Source organism: Phascolarctos cinereus, unplaced genomic scaffold (genome assembly GCF_003287225.1).
Source record: "Phascolarctos cinereus isolate Bilbo 61053 unplaced genomic scaffold, phaCin_HiC Scaffold_726;HRSCAF=1367, whole genome shotgun sequence".
NCBI lineage: Eukaryota > Metazoa > Chordata > Mammalia > Diprotodontia > Phascolarctidae > Phascolarctos > Phascolarctos cinereus.
In genome coordinates this window covers 48,065,290-48,078,601 of record NW_027556098.1, presented here as the reverse complement: position 1 = coordinate 48,078,601, position 13,312 = coordinate 48,065,290, and the positions used below count along the sequence as shown (strand labels likewise).

Here is a 13,312-nt window from a genome sequence, read left to right as displayed (position 1 = left end):
CTGCACCAGAGTGGTAGTAGTATCAGAGTAAGAAGGAAGTGTATTTGAACGATGATCCATAGATAAAATTGATTGGTCTTGGCAATAGACTAGATATGGGGGGTGACAGACAGTGAAAAGTTGAGGATGACATCTAAGTTGCAAAGGAGAGACTAGGGATGGTGTTGCCCTCATTGGTAATAAGGAAGGTAGGGAGAGGAGAGGAGGGCTTAGGGCTCATCCTTTTTGGATGAGTTGAGTTTAAGATATCTATGTAACATTCAGTTCAAGGTGTCTAAAAGGCAATTGGAGATGTGAGACTGGAAGTTAGGGGAGGTTATGCAGATTTGGAATCATCACCACTGGCACAGAGAAGAAGATAATTAAATACATGGGAACTGATGAGATCAAGCCAAATAATGTAGAAGGAGAAGACGAGAGTCTAGGACAGAAACCTGTGGAACACCTACAGTCAGAGGCCATAACCTAGATCCATGCTTCTTAAACTTTTTCCACTCAAGACCCTTTAGCACTTCTTAAACCCCAATGACCCCATTCACTGAAGGGGTTGAGAGTGGAAGAAATTTAAGAAGCCCCAATCCAGAAGAGGATCTAGCAAAGGACACTGAAAAGGTCAAGATAAGGAAAAGAGGAGAGAGTGGCTAGTGTTAAGAGTGGGGTGTGTGTGTGTGTGTGTGTGTGTGTGTGTGTGTGTGTGTGCGCGCGCATGTGTGTGAGAAAGAGAGGGGGGGAGGGAGAGAGAGAGAGAGACAGTGAGAGAGAGAGAGAGGAGAAGAGGCAGAGGGAGGGGAGGGAGGAAAGAGGAAGACTTGAACTGAAGGGGAAGGACTTGAAGATGTCCTGAGGAGAACACACAGTTAAGACAAGATAAATAAGACTAGTTGGTAAGATAATATAAGAGGTTAGTAAGAAAAGAGAAAGGAAGTTGTGTGTGGTTGTCAAGACTCTGTCTTACAAGGGGAGAAGAAGAGGAACAACTCCAGAGTTGAAGACCACCAAACAATTTATCACAGTAATTCTCCCAGGGCACTACAAGGAAGACTGGCAAAGGATTAAGTATCTCATTTTCAGCAAACATGGAGAAAAAGGATAATTTTGAGCAAATTACATAGAGTATACAATGTGTGTACTCCTGCCACAGCCAAGTGCTATCTATTTTCAAATTAGACTGTTCCTTCCACCTAGAAAAGAAGGTAAAAGGACTTATGGAATTTTTGGTGAATCTTCAGGTTATTGGGGAAACTGAAGCATTCCTTAATCAACAACTTTTTTAAAAAAAATATGGAAATAAAAAACTGGAATTTAAAGGTGCCATGACAAAATGAAACAAAGATGATATTACTATCAATATTAATTGAGATGCCTAATAGCCACTTCCTTAATAGGAAACAATTAAAACTTTATTAAAAAACATTTTAGAAAATGAGATACCATGTGAACATGTTTCAGTGGAATGCAAGGTATTTTTACTAAGTACTTCCATGGTTATGGTGCATGTTAATTTTCTGGACTGCATCTGAGATTTCTTCTGTGTAAGGACACTTCCAGTGAAAAAACTGTAATCTTTAAATCTTTAATTTAAACTTTAGTCAATGAAAATTAGCATACCTGCTTTGCAGATGGTACTCTTAAAGAGCTGCCCAGGGGCACATGAAGTTAAGTGACTTCCCCAGACTCACACAGACAGTATGTGTTAGAGTCAGGACCTGAACTAGAAGTTAGAGTCTTTGGAAGTCAGCTCTGTATCCATTACTTCACAAGTGCCTCTTGCATGTTAATGTTGCTATTTAACAAGGAAGATGTGTTCCAACGATACACATAATTGCTAGAAACTTTGTGGTCAGAGGCAGAAAAGACATAGGTGACATAGGGGTGTGTTGCAGCATCTCTAATTTCCTTGCTACCCCCACACCATTCTTCCCAATACAGGTACTATATTGCCTAAGCCTCAGCTCCAAGTAGGACTGGTTGTGCCTACCCGTCTTCTTTAGATTTTTAGGAGGATGGTGTCTATTTTGCAGGGAATTAGCATCTTATGGAATCTGGAGCTAGCATAGACTTTGGAGATTCCTCTAATTCCATTCCTTCATTTTATAGTTAAAAAAAGAAAACAAAACAGAGGCCTAGAGTGGTGAAGTGAATCCTAAGTAGTAAATACACAACCATTGCCTATGAGGTAAAGCCTCCCCTAGAAAAAATGACTAGACCATTAATACAAGGAAGCTAGCCTTGAATTAACTAGAAAAACAAAACTATAAGGAGATGGAACAATGGAAATGTCAGGGCATTTAGGCAGGCACCTCAAACTTGCATCTAGCACTAAGGTACCTTAAGTTAAGAGGTGGGGCAGATACTGGCCCTGGAGGAAAATGGAGGTGACAAGGTATCTAGAACCTACTTCTGGGGAGACTCTTCACTCACTCACTCCAGAGGACTGATGCGGGGGGGATGATGAGTCAAACAGAGCCCCACATTTCACAGACAGTTTAAAGCTAGAAGAGACCTTATGACCACCTTTTCGAGATATCTCATTTTACAAAGGAGAAGGAGACCCCAAAGTTGGTGTCAGAAGTAAGGCTTTGAGCCAGATAGCTGAATCTGGTTTGCCAACCTTAGGGGTTTCTTCTGGAGATTTTGCCCCCACCAGCAGTTGTACTTTCCAGGTATGCTGTGGTCCTAAGCTCAATGGCCTCCCCCCTCAGCTCTCTGGGAAGGTGTGAGAAGCTTGGGAGAACAAAGTTTTGAAGGACTAAAAAAAATCCCAAGGATGGATAATCAGGGGCTAACTTTCTCTCCTGCCTTGCTCCTCCTTGAGTGTCCTACATCCCTTTCCAGAACAAACCATGCTGAGAGGTTGAAAACTCTTAGATTTAGAGGCAATTTCCTCCTCTTTGGGGTGGCTCAACCTCTGATCTCTGTAGGACCTGGGATTGTTTAAGTGACCTCAGCCTCCACGGGATGCCCAACACTTTTAATCTTATGCCTAACTTCACAACTCTGGGCCTCAGGAAAATTGAAACCAAGGAAAGCAAAGCTACGAAAGAAAGAAAAACTAAGTCTACATAATAAAGGATGCAAAGGTATTCCTAGGAAGGGAGAGTTCTTCAAGGGGGGTAGAGGCACAATCTCCCTTTACCATACTTGTGACCTGAAAGGCTCTCTTATCAATGGTTTAGAGTGAATAGGGGTCACTGCTGGTCCCTGCACTATCCCATCTCCCCAAACTACCAGATGTATCATATGATGGTGGCCCTACTTCTGCTGCCAGCTCTGGGGGGAGGGAAGAGACCACAGCCTTGGGCTGGTTAACTTCCTTTTCTACACCAGGTCATGTCAGAAGTTGGGCTGTTTTAGCAACAGACTCTAGAAGGCCTGAAGAATCTTGGTAGTTATTGCTACTGCCTAAGCAAAAGCCTGATCCTATTCCATTCTCCAGGTATTCCTGCTTTGGACAAAGTCCTACTGCCCTGTCCTAATTATGGCTCTGACCAGGGCTGATCTCAGTTCTACCCCAGGAGCTCTGCCTCTAAGACAATGCCATTAGTTCATTATCAGCTACCACTCCTGATGACCCAATTTTTGTGCAGATTAGTTTTTCTTATTTACTGTAACATAAGGATGACTTTGTTAAAAAAAAAAAGATGCTCTTTTCCCCTCAGATTTGTTAATTGAAGTATCACTCTAGACCAGCTTATTCCATATTTATCCATCCCTCTGGAAGGCAGTGTAATTAGGGATGACCTTTCTAACTACGTATCTATGCAAAAACCAGTCATGCCTCTTAAGGTAGGCATAAGCTCACAAGCTGTAAGTAGCCACTGACTGCCACATTATTTGTGATATAGTATTCCTTAAATAAGAAGCATATCAGGGGAACTTTAATAGCATGCACTTCATTCACTAATTAAGATGTATATACACAAAAACATTCTAATTCAACCACAAAATTTTTTATCACACCAACTTCATGAGTTTTCAAAATCTCAGCAAATCAGCTAAGGTGGTGCTAAATGTAAATCAATTAGCACCTAAATTTTGTATTTTAATAAGATTGTTTTGTGTTAGAATAATACAAAATAATCTGTAAATTCATTTCATATTAAAAATTTATTTAGTAAAATTTTTTAGCAAAGGAATAATGGAATACCAACAGTTCTCTTTAGGGACGTAGACACTCATCAGGAAACTAAGGCCTGCCTGGAAAATCATTCAATTAAATCCCACTTTTTGATAAGAATACCTGCTGTAATTTGGGAATATGGTTGCCAGATGCTCCATCACGCTGTCAAAAGGATTCTTCTGTGGCTGGTTTGGAGTGCTGGCATATGTCTGTACAACACCTTTGGAGCTTTGATTCAATTGAGTATCCATTTCAGAATTCTTAACCATCAGTGATGGCTGGGTGACCTGACATGGATCAGTATAAGATGCTTGTAAAAGTACAGAAGGTATCTCCATTGAGCAGTCACTGATAGAATGCAGACTTGTGTTCTGAAGTGCAAGGGCTTGGTTTCCAGCTAATAAATTAGTTGGGGTAATCACTGGACTTTGGTCATCAGCACAAGAAAATTCAGAAAGTAACTGAGGATGAACTTGTGTAGAATATGTCATAATGGCTGAATCATTAATATGAGTAGGCTTGCCTTGAATTAACTAGGAAACAAAATTATAAGGAGACACATCAATTGACAAATTAATTTTTCCAACACATAAAAGACTGGCTACTATCAGGTATTTTAAGCAAAATGAACAACTACAAAGGAAAGCTTACATATCAAATTGTAATTAACTAAAAATTTCCACCTGAAACATTCAAAAATTTTATTTTCTTTTAAATAACTATTGGCTATAATACGCCAAGGCTAGGATTCTGATTTCAGTTAAAATTCTACACTTTATTTATTTTATAAGTTCGTATAATACTTCTTTTACCAATTTTAGGAAGATGACATATAACAATGAAGCATTAGCCTTCTTCTGGACAATGAATTAGTTTTAATAGTAGTCTAAACAGTATCATGCTGACTGAAATAATTCATAAAATTTCCTAGGACTTCGGATCACTCATTGTTTCTGAAGTCTCTAGTAATGTTAAATATATAAAGTATGCTAGAACTATGAATTTAAAAAAGAAATTCGTATTCAACACTTAACATTGATTCCCTTTTCCCATGTACAATCCTTGTCAGGATGACTCTTCATTTAGTTATAAATAATACTCCACTTTTTTACTCAGTTTAAGGCAACTATAAACTTTCATATACTTTTCTAAGTGCCAACTACTATATGGAACTTCTTTAGATAAATATTCTAATTTGTTTCCTGGAAATAATGTCTCATGGAACAAGTTTCCTTTTTCAGTATAACATTTATTGAGTTCTCTACTACAATTGAAGCACTGCAATTATAGTAGCAATGTATGCGAACTATTTGAAGGACGATTACTAAGTCTACGTTTGGCTAGGTAAGATAATATTACTCCAGCAATTTCTAACCCCCGTTTGAAGAATATCCTGTTTCACATTTCTATGGTCTAATTTATCTTTATTTTTCAATGAATTCAACAAATATTTAGTCTGTGCCTATTATATGCTGAAGTCCATGTAACATGTCTGTAACACAGAACAAAAACTGGCATTGGATGAATACCTGACAGAATCCACTAGATGCTATTCTGCAACTGTTCCACAAGTTTTAAAACAGAAAAAAGGCTTATTTTTTGTTGTCTTTTTTCAACTTTATTTTTATTGTTCTCTTTTGTTTTTACTTCACTTTAACAGCTAAAATATACTTCTTTTCCTCATTTACCTATCCTACATAAGCCACCTCTTATAACAAAGATTAAAGAAAAATATATTTTTGGTAACACAGATTCGGTAAAACCAACCAACACATCTCCATGTTTGAGAGTACATACCATATTCCACACCCACAGTCCCTCACCTCTGCAAAAAAGAGAGGGAGGTGCATTTTCTTGTAAGTAATCTGTATTGATATCTTTTGTTTTTACATCACTTACATTTCCCAATGTATACCTCTCCCTCTCTCCCTTTTAACAAAATTATTTCTTATAACAAAAAAAAGGGGGTGGGTGTAAAAGTTCAACAAAACTAACCTACACATCAGCTCTAAGTGTATTTACACTCAATAATATTGCTCCCACCTCTGCAAAGAAGGGAGGGGGAGTATTTTCTTAGCTCTTCTCAGGTATAACCCTTTCCAGAAATTACAAATTACAAAATCCATTTTGTCAGGCAAAATGAAATATTTCAAATTGAGGGCAAGAACATTATTCTACATTCTAGAACAATAAAATTAGCATCCTATATGTTAATTTTTATTCAGCCAGATAAGGAAACAGGTTCTGATTTCTTGACTTTGGTCTCTGAAGCCAAATATTTAAATCCCAGAACATGTGGAATTATCTGAAAGGCCTGATCAAAGATCATGGCAACAGCTGCTGAAGAATTATCAGAAGGAGTTAAAAATAGTACCTTCCTAAGAAAGGAGAACATTTCAGGGTGTGGTAAAAAAAATGTTGCCCTCATAAGTAAGTTTTCATATATGTTATCCAAACAGTTATGTTGCCCTCATAAATAAGTTTTCATATATGTTATCCAAACAGTTTTAAGAGTTCAACAGGAGCAGAATTAAACCAACTTGTTTAAGAATGAAGGAAATTCTCACCTAGGAACTCTGCCAACCAGAACCGGAGACTTCATTTTCTGTATCTCCCCCTTCATCACCCCACCATATTACACTCTGGAGATACTTACCAAATTATTTTCAGGCAATGGAAATTCAGGAACTGTTACTTTAGAAAGTTTATCAAGTTGAGAACCAGCTTTAACTTTCTGAATTCGGTCTTCAAACTCAAACTACAAGTGGCAAAAAAATTGAGTCAGTTTATACTTCAAATGTCAGTTATTCTTTTTCCTTTCCTTACTGTGTACAAAAATACCTTGGAATCCCAATAAAAATAAACATAATAAATCATATAGCCCTTAGAGGAAAACAATATTTCCTGTATGCTCTTCACTAAAAAACAAAGCTTAAGTTGCTATTAAATAATAACATGAATTCAATTAAAGCCAAGAGACATTTGTCTTGCATGCACTATGTGCAAGATTCTGTTGCTAGGTATTAGAAGAATACAATGAACAAATTTATGCCTTTTTTCAGTACTTTCAATAAAACACAAAAATCTCTCAAGCAAAGAAAATGTCTTAATAATAAATATTAAATATGCACAATTTATCAATACCAACTTGAGAAATTTTAGAAAGTCTTAAAAATTTACAAATGTGTAAAACATTGTATAAGGCTTACCTCTGCCTTTTCAATTTCTTGTTTTATTTTTGAAATAAATGACTCCCAGCGATTAATCTCAGATTCCAAATTATGATATGACACAGAACTACTGAAATAGTTTCAAAATTTAGAATTAATATTCATTTTAGAAATTCAGAAACAACATATATGTGTACACAGCAACTAATTTCAATTCATAAGTTGGATCAATCTGGTCCAAAAGGAACACTAATTTTAACAAAATTTAAAGACATCAATCACTAGAGACTTAAAAAATAATTTGTCAATGCGCTCTAAAAAGAAGAGTTGCCACATATCCTTGAAAAATGCTCTACTGTATTTATTTCCCAGGAAATGCAGTGTCATGGTCAGACATGTACTTTAGGAAGATCAACTTGATGGATGACTGCAGTATGGACTAGAGTGGAGAGAGATCTGTGGCAGGGAGACCAACCAGAAGGCTACTGTAATAGTTCAAGTATGAGGTGACGCAGCAGGGTGGTAGCAGTGTTGAAGGAGAAAAAGGTGTATACTAGAGAAGTTAAGACGGTAAAACAGGTAGGACTTGGCAACAGATTGTACTTGGGGATGAGAGAGTGAGGAGTTGATGATAACAACCTAGACTGCAAGCCTAGATGAATGGGAGGATAGTGGTACCTTCAACAGTTAACAGAAAAGTCAGGAAGAAGGGAAGGGTTAGGGAGAAAAATAAGGAGTTCGGTTTTGGACATGTTGAATTTAAGGTATCTACAGGACATCCCATTTGAGATGTCCCTTAGACATTACAGTTGGAGATCTGAGTCAGGAGATCAGGAGAGAGATGAGGGCTGGATATGTCGATTTGGGAATCATCAGTATAAAGATGATAATTAAATCCATGGGATCATCAAGCAAAATAGTATAGAGGGAGAAAAGAAGAGGGCCCAGGACAGAGCCTCGGGAAACTCCTTTTCACCTAGATGAAGACCTAAAAAAGGATGCTGAGGAGTGATTAGATAAGATAGGAGGAGAACCAGAAGAGAATAGTGCCACGAAAACCTAAAAAGAAGAGAATATCAAGAAGAGAGTGATCAACGATGCCAAAGGCTACTGAGATCTCTAGAACGATGAGTACTGAGAAAAGGCCATTAAATTTGGAAATTAAGAGATCTTTGATAACTTTGGATAGAGCAGTTTCAGTTGACTGAAGAAGTCAGAAGGACATTGCACAAAGTTTAGAAAAAGGTGAGAAGAAAGGAAAGGTGCATAGCTTTCTCAAGGAACTGAAAGTGAGGAGAATTATAGGACAATAGTTACTGAGGATGGTTATCCAAGTGCAAGTCATCTTAATGGATGTATACAGGCAGCATGGAAGTAGTCAGTGGAAAAGGAGAGACTGAAGATAAGTGAGAGATGGAGGTTGACAGGGCAATCCGCTGGAGAAGACGGGATAGAATGGGATCACTTGTGCATGTAGAAGGGTTTGCCCTGGCAAGGAGAACCTCACCTTTATGTGGGACATCACAGGTAACAGCAGAAGGCATATGAGTAATGTGAGATAAGAAAAAAGGGAGTCATTCTCAGAGAACGGCTTCAATTTTTTCAGTAATATATGAAGCAAGGTTCTTATGCGGAAGGGTGTGGGGAGAGGGAGATATGGAAGGATTCAGAGGAATGAAAAGGTATGGAAAAGTCACTGTGGTGAGTGGGATACTGAATTAATTAGGGAGGTTTAAAAGGAGTGCCTTGCCTCACTGAAGGCCCAGTTGAGATTATGTAACATAAATTTGTAGTGGTCCCACTCAGTACCATTTTGTGACTTTCTCCAGCTTGGTTCTGCCACATGTTAGTAGGAGCTAAGGCAGCTGATGATGAGAGTAATCCAAGGCTAGGGCTTGTCAGAGAAAGACTGGCAATAGAATATGGGAGCAAGAGACTTTAAGGAAGAGGCTAATGTAGAGTTGAACTTTTAAAAAACGTTTTCTTTGGTTATTTTTTAGGCAATTGGGGTTAAGTGACTTGCCCACAGTCACACAGCTAATAAGTGTCAAGTGTTTGGTCTGAGGCCGGATTTGAACTCAGGTCCTCCTGACTTCAGGGCCGGTTCTCTATCCACTGCACCACTAGCTTCCCCGAGTTGAACTTTTTTCATCAAGGGGTCAAGATGTTTCTATCTTGGGAGAGTGTGGACAGTGTAGGGGAGATGCCCTGGGAAAGAACTGCAGATATAGGGATTAGAGGTTGTGGTACGGATGAAGAACCGAGTTTGAATTTTCAGAGCAGGTGGGATTATGGTCAGTTAAAGGAACTTTAGAATTCTTGAAAATAAAAGTGGAACACTTGAAATGCTGAGACTTGCTGATGGCAACATCAAGGGTATGACCATCTCTATGCATAGCTGAGATGAGGTAGAGGGGTAGGTCACAGGAAATGAGCAAGCTGAGGAACTGAGAGGGTACAGCCATTGAGAAAACATCAATATGTATGTTGAAGTTCCTTAATATGAGGGCAAGAGGTGGGAAGAGCAGAAACACTTTGAGCCAGCTATTGAGCTCATTAAGGAAAGGAGTGTCCTGGAGGCTGGGAGATAATAGCTACTAGAATCTTGATTGGGTGGTAGATATGGACTGAGTGAACTTCAAAGGAAGAGAGGTTACTGAGTGATGATGGTAGTGGGAGAGTGTGGAAGAAGCAGTGGACAGAGGAGTATTCCAAGTTCCCCATCTTGACCAGTAGGGCTGTATGAGTGAAAGTGCAATGGTACTGGAAAGGGTGGCCAGGGAGGCTGTGTCATCAGTAGGGAGCCAGACCTTAGTGAGAGCCAGAAGATGGAATGAAAGTGAAAGGAAATGATTTAAGAATGAAAGCAATTTTGCTAACTATGAAGCAGGCCTTCCGAAATGTATTCCAGAGTAGAAGGTGTGGATAGCTTCAGAGTGGGACATTGTGGGTTTGGGTTGAGGGGGATAAGAATAAGTGAGCAGGCAATGGGGAATGGAAAATGGGGTCTAAGTAATTCTCTAGAGATACTTTCAGTAAGAATGGCAAAGGATTGAGGACCTTACTTTCTGCACACATGGAAAGCAGGGATAATTTTGCAGAGACTATACAGAGTACACAACGTTTGTATTTCTGCCACAACCAAGTAACTGCTATCTATGTCCAAACTGCAGATTGTTCTCCCCCACCTAGAAGAGACGGCAATGAGACGTAAGGAATTCTTATCCACTTCTCAGATTATCAGGGAGGATGATGTGATTCTTAAACATCAAGAAAATAGAAAGATTTCAGTGTGAAAACACTCTTAAAAGGTCTTGAAGTGGCCAAAAAGAATCTTGACAGGCTTCAGTTTCCCACCAAAAGAATTTCATACAGAAGAAGGGCACAAAAGCACCACTATACACTTGGAGCTATGGGGCTCTTCTTAAAGGAGGGGGAACCAGATTATCTTTAGAGAAAGCAGCCTATGTTCAAAAAGGAAAGAAAATAGATACACCGATGTTACTTGTGAAAGATCATCCAGGGCAGCTAGGTGGTGCAGTGGATAGAGCTCTGGCCCTGGAGTCAGGAAGACCCGAGTTCAAATCCAGCCTCAGACACTTGACACCTACTAGCTGTGTGACCCTGGGCAAGTCACTTAACTCCAACTGCCTCAGCAATAAAAAAAAAATACATATATATAGATATATCTACATATCTATATATATCTATATCATACAGTAATGATTTGAAAAGGAAGAAGAGATGAGCAGTTGTGGTTGGTGATTTTCTTCCATGGAGTTATGACAGGGATACTGAGGTAACTACTTGTCAATCTGATAATCACAACAGACAGCTCTAACCTCCCCTTGCAAATGTATCTAAGACATGACTGAAAACCTCCTAAGATTCATCCAACTGCATGACTATTATCCACTATTAGTGATCTGATATGGACATGGATACAAATGATATTGTCAGAAGGAATCTGAAAAGTACTGATTAAAATCCTGGGTAAAAACTGAAGGAATTAGGGGTACAAAGAGTTATTTTCATCCTTGCTAATTATCAAAGACAACAATTTCAGGAGAATGTGGCAGTTTTTGGAAGTGAACAGCTGGTTAAATAGATGATGTCTGAGAACAGAATAATATAGGAACTATGCTCAGCATTTATTAAGTATCTGCTATATGTGAAAAAAGTGGTAGGTGCTGAGAATATGAAGAAAATTAAAAATTAAAAAACAGTCTCCTTGACCTCAAGGACATTACATTTTGTTTTAAATCCCTTTAAAAAGGATTTAAACTGAAAAAAGAATGGTGTAGAGGAAGGGAAGAGAGAGAAAACTGCTTACCTATATTTCTCAAGCTACAGACCATAAAGAATAGCTAAAATACAGGCAGAAGAATAGCAGTAGAGATATACAGAGTTCATGGGGGAAAATGTAAGAAAATGGGGCAGCTAGGTGGCACAGTGGATAGAACACTAGCCCTGGAGTCAAGAGGACCTGAGTTCAAATCCAGACTCAGACCAAACACCTGACACTTACTAGCTGGGTGACCCTGGGCAAGTCACTTAACCCCAAATGCCTAAAAATAAAAAGACATTAAAAAAAATAAAAATGCAAGAAAAGAAACAGCAATAAAATCAATGGCTTTGGGTATTGTTATGCCAATGTACAAAATACGAATAATAAATAACTTAAAATAGAAATGTTAACACAAGGTTGCAATTTTTACTTCCCAAGTAAACTGAGACTTGGTGGGATGAGAGTCATGACTAGAACATGGATAGCAAAAGGTATCTTTTTTCAAAAGGAAAAGAGGAGACAAAACATACGGTAGCTATGGTTACAATACTCACTTATCAATGTTCCTTCTACTATTAGTGTTTAAAATTTTAATTAATCTCATGAAGCTATTAAAATAGTTAAAAAGTTGGAAGTAGAAAATCAATGATTGTGTGTGGAGCATAGCAGAAAGGCAAGGCTGAGTTATACTGATTCATTATTTAGACAATGAGACTATTGGAAACTCACCAGGCTTCCTAATTCACACAAAGTAAAGATTAATGAAGCATTATAAATCATGAATATAATTTGCACATCATGCTAACTTTAAAAAATCTCTTTAAAATGACGAGTTGAGGCAGAACCAAGACGGCAGAATACAGGTAGCAACCCAGCTAAACTCTCCCAACATTCCCTTTCAAACAACTTTAAAATAACTCCTCAAATCAAATTTTGGAGTGGCAGAGCCAACAAAAAAAGTGAGACATTCTTCTAGCCTAAGACAACTTAGGAGGTCAGTAGGAAAGGTCTGTGACACTGGAGTGCGAGCTGGACTAGAGTGTGGCAAGAGCACCATCACTGGGCCTTGGAGGTGGCTGCAATAGCAGTAGTAATATCTTTGGGGACTTTCAGCTCAGAGAAAGTAAAGGGGACAGACAAATGGTCACAAAGAGATTACAAATGACCCTTTGCTGACACTGAGTGCAGCTGGTGCTAACTGCCAACTCTATTGCCCATAAGCAGTTCTGGGTTGCAGTTCCAGGGCAGAAAGGAGCGCCTGTGATCGGTCACAAGGGAACAGGGGCCCTGGTCACAGTTCCAAGGTGGAGAGGAGAGCTAGTACTTGTGGCTGCAGGGGAACAGGGGCCCTTCCTGGGTAAAGACCAGAGTGCTGACCAGAAAAGTAGTACCCACATGTCTCCCCAGACTGCATCACCTTGGAAGCACTAAAAACTTATAGACTCCCAGAGCTAGGTCTGAAAATAGCAGCACAAAAGAGACTGAAGCTTGGGATAGTGCCTTCCCCCACCCAGGTGAGTAGAGCCGAACTTTAACATAAAGTTCAAAGTCAAGAAATAGGCTGGAAAAATGAGCAAACAACAACAAAAAGAACTTAACCACAAAAAGTTACTACAATGTCAGGGAAGACTAAGACAAATACAGAATAAGACAACAATGTAAAACAACTATAAGCAAAGCTTCAAAGTAAAATGCTAATTAGGCCCAAGCCCAACAAGAACTCCTAGAAGAGTT

At 38.8% G+C, this 13,312-nt stretch overlaps 1 protein-coding gene across 5 annotated transcripts in view; it reads right to left on the bottom strand.

Annotated features, from left to right (window-relative positions):
* TTC3 (tetratricopeptide repeat domain 3) overlaps positions 1 to 13,312 on the bottom strand; it is a 201,205-nt gene that overhangs the window by 53,096 nt on the left and 134,797 nt on the right. For all 5 annotated transcript variants that reach the window (XM_078146523.1, XM_078146524.1, XM_078146522.1 and 2 more), the window contains exons 40-42: positions 7,330 to 7,420; positions 6,777 to 6,878; positions 4,241 to 4,653 (exon numbers count right to left, since the gene is read on the bottom strand). In XM_078146523.1, coding sequence (XP_078002649.1) covers positions 4,241 to 4,653; positions 6,777 to 6,878; positions 7,330 to 7,420 — 606 coding nt within the window. The remainder of the gene's footprint in view (positions 1 to 4,240; positions 4,654 to 6,776; positions 6,879 to 7,329; positions 7,421 to 13,312) is intronic.